This window comes from Lutra lutra, chromosome 2 (assembly GCF_902655055.1).
Source record: "Lutra lutra chromosome 2, mLutLut1.2, whole genome shotgun sequence".
In the NCBI taxonomy this organism is placed as follows: Eukaryota; Metazoa; Chordata; class Mammalia; order Carnivora; family Mustelidae; genus Lutra; species Lutra lutra.
In genome coordinates this window covers 45,282,106-45,298,797 of record NC_062279.1, presented here as the reverse complement: position 1 = coordinate 45,298,797, position 16,692 = coordinate 45,282,106, and the positions used below count along the sequence as shown (strand labels likewise).

The 16,692-nt window shown below is 52.7% G+C and overlaps 2 protein-coding genes across 4 annotated transcripts in view; one reads left to right on the top strand and one right to left on the bottom strand.

Annotated features, from left to right (window-relative positions):
• BIN3 (bridging integrator 3) overlaps positions 1-1,843 on the top strand; it is a 42,500-nt gene extending 40,657 nt beyond the window's left edge. For all 3 annotated transcript variants that reach the window (XM_047717350.1, XM_047717349.1, XM_047717348.1), the window contains one exon: positions 894-1,843. In XM_047717350.1, the coding sequence (XP_047573306.1) occupies positions 894-1,040 (147 nt within the window). In that variant the 3' untranslated portion in view covers positions 1,041-1,843. The remainder of the gene's footprint in view (positions 1-893) is intronic.
• A 233-nt stretch (positions 1,844-2,076) lies between these two features.
• On the bottom strand, positions 2,077-16,307 carry CCAR2 (cell cycle and apoptosis regulator 2). The gene is given in 22 exon segments (XM_047717342.1): positions 2,077-2,891; positions 3,068-3,273; positions 3,430-3,618; positions 3,719-3,830; positions 3,983-4,129; positions 4,540-4,619; positions 4,753-4,897; positions 5,667-5,888; positions 5,998-6,228; positions 6,316-6,487; positions 6,941-7,104; positions 7,640-7,753; positions 7,837-8,059; positions 9,733-9,852; positions 13,431-13,527; positions 13,712-13,841; positions 14,002-14,116; positions 14,316-14,407; positions 14,834-14,853; positions 14,856-14,924; positions 15,198-15,291; positions 16,150-16,307. Coding segments are annotated over 21 exon segments (2,751 nt in total). The 5' UTR covers positions 15,256-15,291; positions 16,150-16,307; the 3' UTR covers positions 2,077-2,846.
• Positions 16,308-16,692: the final 385 nt, after the last annotated feature.

Here is a 16,692-nt window from a genome sequence, read left to right as displayed (position 1 = left end):
AAGTAGTGTTTTGAAGAGCATGAATCACTTTCATTAAAGTAGGTGTTTGCCTTTGATCATGAGGCAGAGACTGAGGCAGAAGTGGCCCCTGGAAAAGGCGCTGGGTCTGAGCAGCTGGCAGCCGGCTGTGACCTGCTGGTGGGTCGCCCCCATGCCTCAGCTCACCCGCACCCCTCTCCCATGCGGCTCTCCTGTCAGCCCCGATGCCGCACATGCAGGCACAGGCCAACGCGCTGGGCTCTGAGCCCTGCCTTCCGAGCCACACAGCCGAGGCAACGCTGAGTACGTGGTGCCACCCATCGACAACGGGACAGCTCAGGAAGTAACAGACGGCTAGGGAGTGTCCCCTTCCTCCTCTGGATGAAGGTGTCCGGCTTCTAGCTAGCTCCGCTAAAGCAGCCTCTAGTCAGTGCCTGCCTCCCTGGCTTTCCCAGGACCTGCCTAGGTGTCCTAGGGGCTAATGCCCCCACCCCGGCCTTGGGCCTCCTCCACCTCCCTGCACGGCACCCGCCCCTCAGCTGCCTAGAGGGCTTGGAGGCAGAACCCCCTCCTTCACCTCACCAAGGACCTGCTGCTTCCCACCTCCTTTGACTTACTACTAAGTACATCCTGGCCGCAGCAGTGGGTGTCCCAGAGGGGCTGGGGGCGACCGCTTCAGTCTCCCTGCTGGCCGAGCAGTTTCAGGAGACAGGCTGAGGGCAGGGGCAGTGACGGAGGGAGAAGTGGAAACTAGCCCCCTTCACTCAGCCTGGGTGCTCTGCTTGAGGAAACAGCAGCATGCGGGCCTCTGGAATGTTCTCTGGCCCCTCCTGTCCTACTGTGCCTAGTGGGGTGCAAGGCCGTGGGTCCTGGTACCCCAGAAGCCCAGCACCTGCCAACCTCGTCCTCCACAGGTTGGGTACTACTCTGAAATGCAGAAGATCTTCGGAGACCTGACCCAGCAGCTTGACCAGCCCGGCCACCCTGATGAGCAGCGGGAGAGAGAAAACGAAGCCAGACTGAGCGAGCTCAGAGCCCTCTCCATTGTGGCTGATGACTGAGTCCCTGCCACCCTTTTGAAGACTCCTGGGACACAACTCAACCTGTCTGGTCTTTGCCCTTGTCAAGCTTAGGCTCAGGCGTCAGCCAGCAGAAGGCCCCACCCAGAGACATACAGGGACAGCACTGGCCCCCACTCTACCTCACTAGCCCTCTGCAGTGAGCCTGGCACCAGGACCCCCAAGCAGACTGCCAGCGCCCCACCCATAGCAAGAGCCCAGACGGTAAGCAGGGCAGAGAAAGCCCGGGGGCCTTCTCATTTCCAAAAGAACCGTCCAGAGGGCATCCTGGCTTAGGGCCTGAGCCAGCTTCCGGCCTTCAAAGGCACAGGCTCTGTCTGCTCACCTGAGGTCTTAGCCTTGCTTGCCTGGGCGGGATCACATCTACCTCCAAAGATCCATCCTGGGGCATCCACCTGCCCTCACTGCCTTTCCGCTTCAGACTCCTCTTTCCTGAAGAGGCCCGAGACACTGCCATGGGGAACGGAAGAGCTGCAGTTCCCCCAGCCCAGACAGACCCCTCACTCCAGCCTCCCAGCACCACAAAAACTGGCTTAGCCCGCCTCTGTCCAAGTGCAGAGAAGGCCTTAGGCCAAGTGCAGAGAAGAGCCCCAAGCCTTGTAGATTCCTTAGGAAACACAACTCGGCTTGTGTCAATCGGCTACCGACCGCACAAAATGTCACAGCCTGACTCACAGATCTCAGAGCCAGAACAGTGGGTTTGTCTCCCTGAAATACTTGTAATTTTATTTTTTCAAGTGAAGTTTTCAATAAAATCGCCAGCTGTTACTGTGCTGTGACTGAGAGCTGCCCGGGGTTTGTCAGGCTTGTGCTGCCCTGTCGAGCGGGTCGCACCCCAGCCGCATTGCCTCTCTCCACCAGCAGGCGGCGGGGTGCTCTGGTGGGGGGGCGGGGAGGGGGTGCGGGGCAGCCCTTCCCATTGCCCTGCCCCACCATCTGGAACGAGGGCTGGGAGAAAGGGGGCAGCACAGGACCACCTAGAAGAGGAAAAAGGGAAGAGCTATGGAGGACACGTGGCTTGTTTTTGACTTTGGTTTATTTAAAAAACAAAAAGCCAAAAAAAAAAAAAAAAACCAACTTTATATACAAAGTCAAACTGAAACCACGGATTATGGAAAGAGGCAAGACTTATGGGGGGAACAGGGAAAAAGGCTGGGCCAGAGCCAATACCACATTCTGAACATGGGGAGGTGCTGGTTTCTTCTGGCAAGTCTGGGGCGGCCGGAACACAGTGCTCTCTGGCAGACACAGCCCGACACCAAGAGTTCGCTAGCACGGACTCCATTCCTGCGACAGCCAAGGGGAGACCCTTCCCCCAAGAACCCGCTCCTGCAACTAGCAGGACCTGTGCCATCCAGAGGGAGGGCTCAACCCCGGCCAGATTCCATGGCTGTTTCTTCAGTTTATTGGCATCAGACCTTAACGACATATCTGAAAAGCCTTTCCCTCCCCTGTCTTATTCTAAACTGGAAGAGGACAGGAGAAAGCACAAGACTAAAGGGCCCCAGGAGAAATCCCAAGGTGGAGGGCAAAATGACATTCGAGGGGTGCAGAAGGTGTTGGATTTAGTTGTTAAGTGGAACCGGGGTTCCCCACGCATCCGTCCCACATAGCACAGACCCCACCCTGATGGCCTGAGCTCCTCTACGGAGGCTGAGCACAGGGGTCAGCCACCCCTGCCTATGGCTCCCAGGTCCTGCTCCAGCTTCTTTCTGGAACCAAAAGGGCTCTAACATCAGCAGGCTCCGTCGCCGACCTCCCGGGAGGGCAGCTCCTGGGCCAGGCCCCTCAGTTGCTAGGTGCTGGCTCCTCCTTCTCTACCCAGCTGTCCGCCTGGAACGAGAGAGGACTCGAGGAGGAAGGGCCCAGACGGGAGGCCCACCAACACTCCGCGCAGAGACCAGGCTGCAGCAGCAACGCACCCGGGCGGGACACCGTGGCCGGCTGCCCCCCCAGCCGAGCCTCCCAACAGGGCACCCGGCCATCCAGCTCTCCCGGGGGAGGCTCACCTTCTCAACCATCCGCTGCATCTCCAGCTGCAGCGGGGTCAGGCGCCTCCGGAACTCCTGGAGCAGTCGCTGCAGCTGGTTCTTCTGGCGCTCAGCCATCCGGGCCGTCTCCTCAGCCTCGGCCAGCCGGCCCCGCAGCTCCTGCATTTCCGCCGCCAGTGTCTTGTTCGTGACCTCCGTGGCCGAGAACCGGTTATGGCTCTCCTCTGGTGGGGGGAAATGGCAGACAGACTGCTGCTAAGTTAAGCACCAAGCCCAGGGCAAGAGGCCCGAAGTGGGAGCAGCGGGACCCCTCCTGGTCTCCAGACACGTGCATCTGCGAATCCCCTCTGGGCTGGGCCCTATGGCCAGAGGCCACTCACCCAGCTTCAGTTCCAGTGTGTGAATCTTGTTCTCCAGATAGAGCCGCCCGCTGTCCTGCTGCTCTGCACGCTGCAGCAGGTTCCCCACATTGATCAGGCTGCCGTTGTGGGACACCAGGCCTTTGTGTTCCGTGGGGGTGGCACCCGGCTTCGTGCTTTTCCCCGAAGGAGGCAGCAGGTCCAAGTTTCCTAGAAGGGGCCACGAGAAGAGTGAAGGCTCGGCTCTGCAGAGGAGAGAGCAGCCGGCCCCGCCCCTCCTCCCTGGAAGGCGCAGGGCAGCAGGACGCACCCAAGAGCACCTCCTCGGGCAGCCCGCCGTCTGGACCCTCCTGCCGGCTGTACTGAAGGCTCCGGTACTGGCAGACGTTCTGGGTCACCACCCTGCTGACCAGCTGTTTGGCCTAGAGAACACCCACAGCCAAGATAGCCCCTGACGAGAGCACACAAGCCCGTGGCCCCACGGCACCCCAAGCCCCCCGCAGCAGGCCAGAACGCGCCCGGCTGTCAGGGGAGGCCAGCTCAGAGGGACTTGGGGGATGGGAGGGGCGGGTACCTGCTCTGCACTGAGCCGGAGCCCAAGGGTGAGCAGGATCCTCTCCAAGTCTCGCCGGTGCAAGTAGCCACACCAGTTGGCATCAAAGAAGACAAAAGCAAGAAGACAGTCCAAAGGGAGCACAGCAGAGGGGTCCAGCTCCTTGGGCTGCGAAAGAGACAAGGACGAACAAGATTTTCAGAGCACCCTCAAAATGGCGAAATCGCCCAGGACGTAGCCCTCCGAAAATCGAGTGGACACGATCACAAACGGGCGCCCCTTCCAGCTGGAGACAGGACCACCAGTATGACCTCTGTGCACCGCACCAGGGGTTGTCCCGCACATGGAGGAGCGGCGTGTGCACCGGCATCGGGTACCTCACTCAGACGCACCCGGGCGGAGACACGGAGGTGTCCTAGATCCCTGCTTCACGAGCCAAGAACCACATTTCGTCTTTTGTCAGTCAGAGGGTGCCAGAAGTCCTACGGTAAAGTCTCCCTCTCCCAGCACTGAGTCCCAGGCCTTGCTTAGCTTCACTGTGTGTGTGTGGGCCAGGGGGAGCAGGAAAGAGGTCTCACCATGTCCTGAAGAGAAGAGAACTCCATCTCTGATTGGTTCGAGGCAACTGACCGGACCTCCGAATCCTCCAGCTTGGCTCCTGCTACAGGAAGCCTGAGATAAGTATGGAGCAGGGGGCCCCCACACCCTCACCCTTGGGCCCAGACACACAGCTGGGACAAGCGAGCACCAGCTGCAAAGCCGGGCGGCGGCTGCACAAGGCGAGCACATACCAAACTCCTCTTCACCGTCATCCCTCAGGAGGAGCAGCTCTGGGTCGAGGGCCATCTCACAGAGGTCCTCGGATGCCTCACCCCGGGGTTTCTCTTCTTCCTCTCCCCCAGAAGACGGAGGTTTGGGCAAAAGCCCATCTTCCTTCTGGAAGCAAAGCAAGAGATGAGAACAGTCACTTGGAACTGCTAACAAGGATAAGAGCTGACACTTGCCCACCGACCATGTCCGGAAGGGTTCTGTCTACACGGTGTCGTTTACGGCATTCTGTGACAAGGGATTCAGAGCGAACTAAGGCAATTCCCAGGAACCTGGGATTCTCTGTAGGACTCAATCTCAGTCCTGTCAGAAATTAAATCTTCTCGACAGGATCTAGGCAAGAGATAGACCCATCTGCTTTTGTAAAGCGTTAAGAAAATGCAGCGTTCTATGGGACGCCTGGGTGGCTCAGTTGTTAAGCGTCTGCCTTCGGTTCAGGTCATGATCCCAGGGTCCCGGGACTGAGTCCCGAATTTGGGCTCCCTGCTCAAGAGGAAGTAGGAAGCCTGCTTCTCCCCCTGCCTGCCACTCCCCCTGCTTGTGCTCTCTCTCTCTGACAAATAAATAAAACCTTTAAAAAGAAAATGCAGCATTCCAAGTAACCATCGAGTAGCCAAAACACCAGTCCTCACGGCATAATTAGTGGAGGCTTCTGTGCCACCGTGGCATGTCAGCCCCACTTCCAGCCCCACTGCCCTTCTAGTGGGGCACACCTCTAGCCGCACACCAGCTCCTAGCCAAGCGGCCATGCGGTGGGGGGACAAGGTGCACACAGGCAGTGGGAGGAGCCCCACGGGGCCCCCCGGGGGCAGCCGCATCCACACTAGGCACTCCCATGTGCAGCCCCCGTGCCCGCACGGGCAGCAGAGGTACTCACCGGGGGGGCGTCTGACTCGGCAGCTGCGCCCTCACTCTGTACCTCATCCTTGGCCTCCTTGGCAGCCTCTTCCTTGACTGTTTCTTCTTCCTTGGCCGCCTCCTCCTTCTCAGGTTCAGGCGGGGCCACCACCTTTTCAGGAAGGCTCAGCAGCATCTTATAAATCCTATACCCAAAATCCCTCTGCAGCATCTCCAGAAACAGCTCAGCCAACACCATCACCTTAGGGAAGAGGCAGCACAGGTCCGTGAGCATCAGGAAGAAGGGAATGTTCCAAGCCCTGCCATCTCATACGCCCTCCCGCACAGCCTCCCCAGACTCCTACACCTACTTCAAAGGAGATCCTTTCTTTTGGCCTCCGGTCCTCCACAATACTATGAAGGGACAGGTTGACACAGCCAGGGCGTGCCATGACGGCAGGTTCTAGAGGAGGTGGGGGCGCCTCTGGGAGATCGGTGTCCACTTCCTGCTGCGCGGTGGCCTCCGGATTCTCTGCATTCTGTTTAGAGGTGTCGGCTACTGGCTCTGATGCGTCAGCTGCCTGCTCCAGAGGCTCTGTGTCCTATGACAAAAGCCGAGAGCTGTGACCGCCTAGGTCCGGACGTCAGGGCACCTACTCTACCCACTGGTCCGTAGGGCTCAGCCTTACCCCGGACACCTCTTGGGGTGGGGCAGCTGCCTCTGCAGCTTTCTGCTGGCATAGGGCCTCCCACTCTTCCAAAGTAGGCATGATGGTCCAGACGTCAGGCAGGTACACCACCACAGTCTGGAGCCGCCTCGGGGGACCCGGCTGCAGGTACTGAAACTCCGCAAAGCGCCACCTGCTCACAGCGAAAGGAAAAAGGAAGTACTGACCCACAACCTTCGCAAGCAGTTGCTTCAGTTTCCATCAACATTTACTGAGCACGTACTGCACACACAGCTTTGAAAATACGAAAATGAGAGACCAAGTCCTCAGAAAATGGTTCATCGATGGGCTGCCGTGAGTAAGCAGACAGCGCCTATCCAGGGTGCTCCCAGCATGAAGGACCACTAAACATGGCTGAGGGATCACATGGGATGAGCCTTAGAAGGTCGGCTGGCCCTCGACACCCATACACATCCCTACTCGTGCTCATGATTGGGATGACCATCTGCAAGTGTGGGAGAGAGGGATGAGGTAGGACCGGGGAAGAGAAGAGCACTCACAGGTCAGAAAGGCACAGGAACTCGGCCTCCTAAAGTCTCGCCTATACAACAGACCACACACAGACAAGCCTGGGGCAGCCACTCACCACTTCGTGCAGGCGCTCAAGTCAATGCCAGTCTGGGCTTGCGCACAGCGGATGGCCGTGCGGACTAGCACCTGCGGGTCGCCCTTGGGGTCGAGGCCATCCAGAGAGGGAGACCATTCACCCCCGACCAGCACTGCTTCTTCTTCTTTCCGGCTCAGCAAAAACTGCAAAAGTGGATGCAAGATTAAAAAACAAAAACCCATGGGGTGCCTGGGTGGCTCAACTGGTTAAGCAACTGCCTTCAGCTCAGGTCATGATCCTGGAGTCCCAGGATCGAGTCCCACATTGGGCTCCCTACTCAGCGGGGAGTCTGCTTCTCCCTCTAACCCTCTCCCCTCTCGTGCTCGCTCACTCTCTCATTCTCTCAAATAAAATCTTTAAAAAACAAAACAAAACAAAAAGCGGATCTCTCCCCATGAGGCAGCTACCACCCCTGGGGAATGAAAGCAGCAGGATGTGGTGAGGAGTGGAGGGGGAAGCAGGGGAGGCTGGATCTCTCTACCCATGCACCAGCCATGTAACTTTTTCTGACAAGAACATCCTGAGCCATGCTGTCCTTCTGATGAAATAGCAATATTCCAGCTCGGGGCTCCCTGCTTCTATGAGCTCATGAATAGGAGCCGAGCAGCTGCAAATCTGACAGGGCCTGGCCGTCCACCACCCACGACTGCCTCCAGCTTCATGGACTCTAGCTCTCACCTTAATCTGCTTTAGAGGGTGTTCTGGTGTCTCCCTCGGCTCAGCCAGGTCATCCACAAAGAGCATGCAACAACGATAGAACTCCTCCAGTCCCGGGGATGAGAGCAGCAGTACCTGTGCACGGGCGGTGTGAGGGACATGCTCGAGAGCTTTCTCCTCCCACCATGGGACAAGATGGTAGGAGGCCAGTTACTCACCTTGGAACTATAAGTGGGGTCACTGTCTGCAGGGATGGGCTCAGCACCAGCATCTGGAGCTGGCTCCTTCTCAGAAGATACCTGGATGCGGCTTGGAGGATGGAGGGAAAAGGGCTGGCTCAGAGGGAAGGCTGACAGCCAGCTCAGACACACAGCCAGGAGATCTGAGGGAACCAGGAGGCTGCGGTAGCGGCGCTGGAGCTCTAAGAAGTCACAGTTGGGGCTGGAGGAGGAAAGCAAGGGTATCCAGACTGAGCAAAGACTAAATTATTTTTAAAAATGGAACTATGAAAGACTTGGGGGGAAAAGGGCAAATTATTTTCTAATCTGGGAAGGAAGACATCTCTGAAAAGAAAAAGATGGATGAGATTTGACCACTAAAATGTTTCAGCCCCTAATGGCAAAGTCAAGTCGAACTGGAAAAGAAAAAAACAGAAAAGCATTTGCAATATATGACAGCCTAAGGCTCACTATTTTGATCGAAGAGGAGCCCACAAATGACTAACATGTTCACAAGAAGGTTCCCAAGTCAGAGAAAACTGGGAAAATGGACATCAACAGGTACCAGAAAAAGAAAGGAGACTTAAAAGCCTGCGAACGTATGCTCAGTCTCACTTTTAATTAAAATAAATGCAAACTGGACTATCACTTTTCACCTAGGGACTGACAAGAATCGAAAAGTTGGGTAACAAAACGCTGCCAGTGGGGAAACGAGCACTTCAGGCCCCGGGGGCAGGAATGGACACCGACGCAGCCTCTTTGAGAGAATTGGCAGTGGGTGTCCAAGTTTAAAATCAGACCCTTGGAGCCACCTACTCCATCTCTAGGAACTGACCTCAGTACACTACTAGCACCTGTCCACACAGACGTCTGCAGAAGGACGTTTATGAGAGCAAAATTCAGGATGATTGAAACGTGGGAAGAGAGAACCGGTGACATCAACAGTCTATCCATGCAGTGGAAGATTGCACAGGCGCCAAAAAGGATGAGGTCCCTCTAACCAGCGTCAGCATGGAATAAATTCTAAGACACACTGAGCGAAAAAGCAAAATACCAAATAGTGTGTACAAGAGGCTTCCGCAGATGTTCCACACAACAGCTGTGTGTGTAGCTGACCAGCAGCAGTCACGTTCTGGCTGACGGGAGGAGGCCCTACATGCACCCCTCTCCATGCTGTGGGACCATGCTGTCCTGCAAGGAGACGAACCTCGGGAGGCAGGCGGGTCAGCGTGGAACACAGGAGAGGCCCTGCCCAGCCCCGCAGAGAGGAACCTGTGATGCCAGCAAGGACGGTGACAGCCCTCTTTCCTTTCCACCTCGAGGAAGAGGTGCCGAGAGGCTGCCCCTCACCTCAGCTTGGGCTTAGGTGAACTTTGCTGCCAGGGCAGTGGCGAGAGCCCCGCCTCCACACTGCTGGATGGCATCCAGAATCCCTTGTCAGGCTCTTAGTCAATCAGTTCCTAAGTGCGCTAGGTAAGCCTGTGGGCCAGAGTCCTTGCACACACTAGAGAGCTCGAGAAATCATTCTGGGGTCCCCTGGAAAACAAGTCCCAAGATGCCTATGATCTATACTTTCTACCTGAATTAGAAATGGTTTTAGGTACCCGGATTTTAATGTACGCCTTAGTAACAGCCTGGCATCATTATTTCTGCTGATCAAATCACAGAAGTTCTATCAGAGAACCCATGTCACTGGCACTATGCTAGACAAATTCTGAGATTTAGAAATTTAAAAACTGTCCCATTAAGAAACAAACAAAAAGGTCCTAGGCAGGTGACCCTGCACACACACTCCTACTCTTGCACATACTGTACCTCATTTCCACAAGAAACTGTTACCAGCAGCAAACCTCACACACACCCATCCCCCACCCCCACTCCCGCCGCACCACTCACCTGTCCACAGTATAGGGAGTGAGATGGACCCGGTAAGGAGGCAGATCATGCCTTGGTTTCTTAGCACCCCAAGGCTCTCCACCAGCCCGCTGTTTGCGTTTCTTGGAGTCATAGTCGTCGCTGGAGGTTGGTCCATCACCAGAAGGAAGAAACCACACTGTTACATTTAAATTTAATACAAAGTGGCCTAAAAGAACTGCAAACAATCTGAATCTCCAACATCAGAGAAATGGATGAAGAAACCACTGCTAGCAGCCACATAACACATTGTTATAAAGTTATTAAAATGGAGATTTAAATCCTTGTAACAGAAAACCACCCACTGTGAGCAAAAAGACATACAGGGTAGTACGGATACAGTAATGCCTCAACAGTGTTAAAAAAAGTTTCAAAAGACTAAAAAGAAATAAAGTGGGGCGCCTGGCTGGCTCAGTCGATGGAGCATGTGACTCGATCTCGGGGTTGTGAGTTCAAGCCCCACATTGGGTGCAGATAACACTTAAAAAAAAAAAAAATCTTAAAAAAAAAATTAATGATAGATGCCTCTGACTAGTAAGGCTTATGAATAATTTTCTTTTTTGTGTTTTTCTGAACTTTAAAATTTATAGCTAACATGTAATTTTTTGGAAATGAGAAAAGATTTCAGCTGATAATTTTAACATGAAACACATATATGGTACCATGCAAAGGATTCTATAAAAGAAGTTTTATTAAGAGACAGCTCTCGTAACAAACCCTTGGCAATACACATTAAAGTCATAAAAACACTCGAACCCTTTGATCCAATAATTCCACTCTTGAAAATATTATCCCAAGAAAGTTAATTCAAAAGAAAAACAGATTATAAATAGTTGAAAAATTCAAGCCGAGAGTAAAAACCCACATTCATATCCAGTAATACCTAAACTTTTATAGTAAACAAATACAATAATTACACAGCCATTAAAACAATCACAAGGATTACACTGCAATATGGAAAAAAATGTTTAACCACTTTAATCACAATGCATAAAAATAATCTGGACTCTAAAGTTAAAATTTAAAAAAATTAAAATTAAATGAAATTATAAAAAGTATATATATTAAAAGACCACAAAAATACACAGACCAAAAAAAAAAGTAGAAGTTAATTTCTCTTTTCAAAATTATTTTTTAAAGGTCTTTAAGAATGGTTACCTTTAAAGGGAAAGGAGTGACACATTTTCACAGTATTTTAACATTACATAATAGCATATACTACTTTATATGTTCTATAATAATTTACTTATGAGAGTATCACCATGTTATGAGTTCAAGAAGTAAAAACAGAAAAGAAAAACCTTTAGACCATTATAAAATGCCAGACCGTTAAAGGAAAACCCCTATGTCTCACAAGAGAAATAAAACCACTTGTGAGTTCTTCCCGCCCAGGTACGGCACTGACCACAGTCTATTCTGCTCTTCCCTTCAGACCCACCTGCCTCGCTTCCCTTGTCATTCCAGCCCTGGGCATCTAAGCTCATTACATTTAACAGAGAGTTTTTCATCTTTTCTCTATCTGCCTGGCCCATTTCCTGGTTTATGAGCATCTCCATCCAAAAGCTGCCTTCCACTCTCGCCTTTCCGGGGTGTCGGCACTTCCAGGCTTCTAACAGTCATTCGGACAGCTCTCTTCAGCTCGCCCACGACTGGAGCAAACTCTTCAGTAAATGCTGTCCACCGCTAGTGACAGTGGATGTCCCACTGAATCCTGGAATTCAATGGCCAGTTTTCTCTCCTTATTGTGAATCGTCAGGAACACATTAGAAAGCAGTACCAGTGGGAGACAGCTCAGGAGCCTCACAGGATACTGAGATGGCATCCCACTGGATACGCCTGTCCAAAGACCTCAGTAGTTCAGTATTGACAGTCCAACGGGGACATTGTTATCTCCGTCCCAAAACCTGAAATTTAAAATAAAACTTGGCTTCCAGCCAAAACGCTCGAATAGCTTGACTCCTTTGTAAATTGCTGTTCTCCCAAAGTGACCTAACTCCTACTGCCCCCTTTCCTACTTAGCAGATTCTCTGTCCTGACTGCCGGTGGTACCTCCCTGCCAGCGGTAATGTCTTTCTCTAGAAGCCATGACACTGAAGCATGATGGCGAAAGTCATGTAACACAGGCCTTGCACTGGGCTTGGTATGCTCAGGACAATCAAATGCATATGACTGTACAGAAAGACTGAATAGGAACCTAAAGCAGAAAGTCAATAGCAACCATTGATTTCCATCCAGGCTACACTATCCCTTAGGGCACTTGCTGTGATTGGGTGATGAGGCCCTTAATAAACTCACAAGATGTGAGAGGTGGAAAGCCCTTGGAAGATGAAGACCAGGAAGATGTACAGGACAAGGAGTGTAGGTGTTTGCAAAATATATACCAGTGACTTGAGAAGAGGACAGACACGGTGTTTCAGGCAGTGGAGGCAGGGCGGGAAACAATCCTAGACTGCAGGACCATCCTCCTAGTTCATTCATAATGACCAAACACTAGCTTCAGCACACTAGCTGCGTCCCTTGTCGAAACTTTTTGCCGGCATTCCTCCATACCCTTTCAAGAGTTCACACTGGATTGCATTCTCAGCCCTTATTATGTAATAATCTACTGGCACCTGGAGAAAGGGGGTTTTTTCCTTATCAGCACAGTTCTTACTTCAAAAAAGAACTTGAACGTGAGAGGATTTTCTGGAGTGATGGAAAATGTTTTAGATCTTAATTGGGGTGAGGGTTATGTGGAATTTCCCACGTCAAAATTGTCCAGTTGAGATTTGTGCATTTCAATCTATACAATATTTGCAATAAAATTTTTAATCTTAAAAAAGAAAACAAAAACAAAAAACCAGCAAGTACACGGCGGGGAGTAGATGGAGGTAGATATGAAAAAGAATGGAAAATGTTGATACTTATTGAAGCTGGGGGGGAGGTGAGTATATGAGAGTTCATCATCCTTTTCTGTTTGCTTTGCTTATATTTGCAATTTTCCCTAATAAGAAATTAAAACGAGGACCAACAGAAGAACTAAAACAAGTCTTAAGCAAACTAATCCAGAGCTTAACTCCTAGGGATATAAGCAAAACCTTTTCGGGACAGAGTAAGGTGAGAGAAGGAACACGTGAGCTGGAGAGAATAGGCAGCCTGCTCCCAGCAGTCCCCAGAGCTCACAGGTGACATAGGACGGCCTAGAACACCCCCAAAGTCCCAAATCCACCATGTTGGCTACATATAGGCCATGAAGCTACCATGTTCTAGGCACAGGCCTGGACTTCTGGGCAGACTGCAACCTATGGATTCTCATGCTACACTGGTATGTATAGTGTGTATAAAAAACATCTTATACTAGAAATTAATACATACACTACAAAGTTACATTTTTTTGGACAATTACTATTTCTGGAGAGTGTTGATTTTTGGCATCTCCATCTTAAGAACTAGAGATAAAAGGGAAAATTATAAAATTCAATATGGTATTTTGCAAGATGAACTACATCAAATCCCTGCTTGCTGAACAGGTTTATAAAGTTCTAATATTTGCATATACATCTCAATGCATCAGCCTATTTCAGAGGAAAGGGCCCAGGATCTAGTTGCAGAAAGAGAACGTTAGTGTAACAGGTGGCAAAGAGACACTGCTCCTATAGACAAATAAATAAAATATCTTCCCTGTTTGATCATTCTCTTACCTTCGGCCTTGATCCAATCGTCCGTGAGGGCCCCGAGCAGGAAATCTGTTCAGGTGGCTCAGATGAAGTGTGTGGGATGTTTGGAAGAGACTCAGAGCTACAGAGAAGAAATGGCTGGTGACTCAAAAACCCTACATATCTGCCCAACTTCCCTGTCCCTTTCCTCCAGTGACAGCAGTACCCACTTCTATTCTGAGAGCAACAACCGGAGAGTTACAGCCCCATTCAACCAGAGTACCCCCACAAAGCCATATCCCAACATCCATGCCACTGGTACGCACGCTTCTGAGGAAAGAGCGGGGGAATCCGGTGAGGCTGGAAGATCAGCTGGGGCTGAGCTCCCAGAATCCCTTGCTTCTGGCCCAGGGCTGCCACATGGAGAAGGGGAGGTGCTGGGGACTTCAGCAGGGGCTGCAGGACAGTAACCAGGAAATTCAGGGCATCCCATGGTTGATCTGCTCACCACCACGCAGCCGCACCCCTTGACAAAAGTAAGGTTCTCGCCCTGCTTTCAGGGCACTGGGGCTTCTCTCCCACCCCTTTCCAATGCACATGCCGGAAAGATGCATACCTGGTTGGAGAGCGTTTGCACCTTGACAGCATTCCAGGGCACTGCCTGGCCTGGGTTGTATGCAGCCTTCACCAGCACCTTCTCACCCAGCTGGGGCAGCCGGCCCTTCACCACACTGCCAGCACACAAGCCAGGAGACCCAGTCAGGACAGAGACCCTGGCCAAGCCACCTTGACTGCCCCTAGGAGGCCCTGCCCATCAAGATTTCGCACACCTTGCATAAAAACAGCAAAGCAATGGCTTCAGAGGGGCCCCACCAGCACGGTGACAGAATTGAATTCAACAAGCATTGAGGGGACTAACCTCAAGCCTACCTTAGCTGAAAAAAGACCTCTTCATCTACTACCCCAAAGTAGTCATGCAAGCTGGTAACAATTCCAGTGAAGACCCTTTGCTTCTCCCCACCCTGTAAGAGAATAACGCAGTTTGAAAGTAACAGAGAGCATCTGTCCACACTCCATCGTTAGCATCTCATCTCCAGCCAAACCCCATCCAGCTTCAACAAAATATGGTATCAAGAGCCACATGAAGGAGACACACATGTATAACAGTCATAATCTGCGAGGAGGAGGAAGAGATCAGACTGATTCTTAGGTCAGAAGCTTCTTCTAGGATTTCCAGCTCTTTAATTCCAAGAATCACCTAAAAGATTTCCCTAAAGCCAGAACTTAGGACTCCCCAGTCAGAAGGGGGTCTAGACACGTGCATCCTGGCCCAGGCTAGGAGCACCAGGGAGGATGAACACGGGATGCAAGAATGAAAGCACCAGGCACCCAAGCATGCTGTGGTAGTCTCAGGTGTCAAAACTCACTAGAAAAAATGTCCAACCTACCTGAAGGTGCCTGGCATTTGGGACAGGTCTGTGGCCACAGGAGGAGTGAGCAAACCAGGAGGAGGACCCAAAAGAGATGTTGAAGCTGCGCCTATGTGGACAGAGAAGCAATCTCCAGGAGCTGCATCTACCATTTCCAGCACTAGAGTCAGACAGAAGGTATGGTGAACCCAAAGGGCAAAGTGACTCCAAGCAACTCCTCCACAGGGTCTCACTTGCCACCACGGTGCTCATCTATTTTCCTATGAAACGCTGGCAGCAAACTGCACTCCACTTAGGGAAACCCCGAGAGCCACGTTTTAAAAGACAAACTCCAAAGCACGTAATAGCCAGTATGCAGCCAAACAGGGATAAAGGTGATCACCTGAGAAGTTGCGTCCCCCTGGAAGCGGGTTGATCCGCTGGCGCTTAAACTGGGACATTGGGAATGCTGTCCTCTTTCAGAGTCTTAGAAAAAAACCTTTAATTGGAAAAGAAAAAAGTTAACAGCTCAGAGAATTTTCCATGGACCCCCAAAAAGTAACAGAGGATCTGAATGAAGGTGAGGAGGAGGAATGAATGGAGAAGATGGAGGGAACATAAAGAGCAGGAAATGCAAAACTTACATTGTTCCAGTTTGCCCTCACAATAAATTAGTGGTGGGTGATACTGTCAAGCTATTTTAAAGAAAAGGAAACTGAAGCTCACAGAGACTGAGACTTGCCCAGGGTCACATCACCAATTAGTGACAAAACTGAGACTCGCACCCAGGTCGCCAACAACTTAGCGCTCCTCGCACGATGCCACGCCACCCGCAGATGCTTGGGGCGAGTGAGGGATCGGAAAGGGCCCCAGTGACATTCATTCATTCAAATACATTCGCCAAAATGCTCCACGCAAGGCCGCGAAAAATGGAGGAGGCTAGTGCCGGAGAGGAGAAGGTGTGGGCCCTCTCCCCGGAAGCCCGGCCCGTTGTTCTCCGGACTGGCTGGTGGGAAGGTAGCCCGTGGCCCGGGCGAACGCGAATCCGGCAGCGCGCCCGCCCGCCCTCCTGCTCCGGTACTCCCTGGGCCTTCGCTCCCGCCTCAGCAGCCGCCGGCACCGGGCCTCCCGGGCCGGGCCGCGGCGGAGCCACCGTGGGAGGACGAAGGCGCGCGGTTTCTCCTCCTCCCGCCCGCCCCCAGGGCCGAGGCCGTTGCCAGGGAGACGGGACTTGCACTCCAAAGGGGGGCTCGGCCCCTTCCGCGCCCCGTGCATCTTTGCTGCCCGGCCCTCGCAGCCCCTCGGCCGGGGGAAGGGCGAAGGGGCAGAGGGGCGGCGGGGGGCCCCCCAACCCACCTGCGGGCCAGGGCCGCGACACCGGGGGGACAAAGACACCCGGAACCACCACAGCCTCTGCTGCCGCCACCACCGGAAGCGCCTCTCCGGAAGCGCGACCACTGGTCGGAAGCTGCCACTCTCCCGGATATGGTCCCTCCCTCCTCTCCACCGACTTCTCCCTTCCCCCACGCCGGCCTGCCATCCCGTTCCAACTGTGGAACGGAAGTGCGCCTTCCCCGATCGGATGCGCGTTAGGAGGCCTGGCCTCGGTGGTGTCCCCGTTTTACTGTCCCATTAGAAAAGTATGCTTTAGAGCATTGGTTCCTGCTCCAAAGACAGCAGGAGCTGGACCCCCAAATAGAAGAAAGCACCTACCACCCGACACCTGGCCTTGTCCCTTCTGGCAGACCCTAGGGCTGCAGTTGCAAGAGAAGCAGCCCCTCCTGACTGAAAGAGATGGGTGCCTGATCAGCGGCCACTTCTAGAAGACATTACTGTCTGACCCAAGCCAATGATTTCATCTGTAGCCTGTCCCTTCCACTGACAGCCCCTCCCCCACA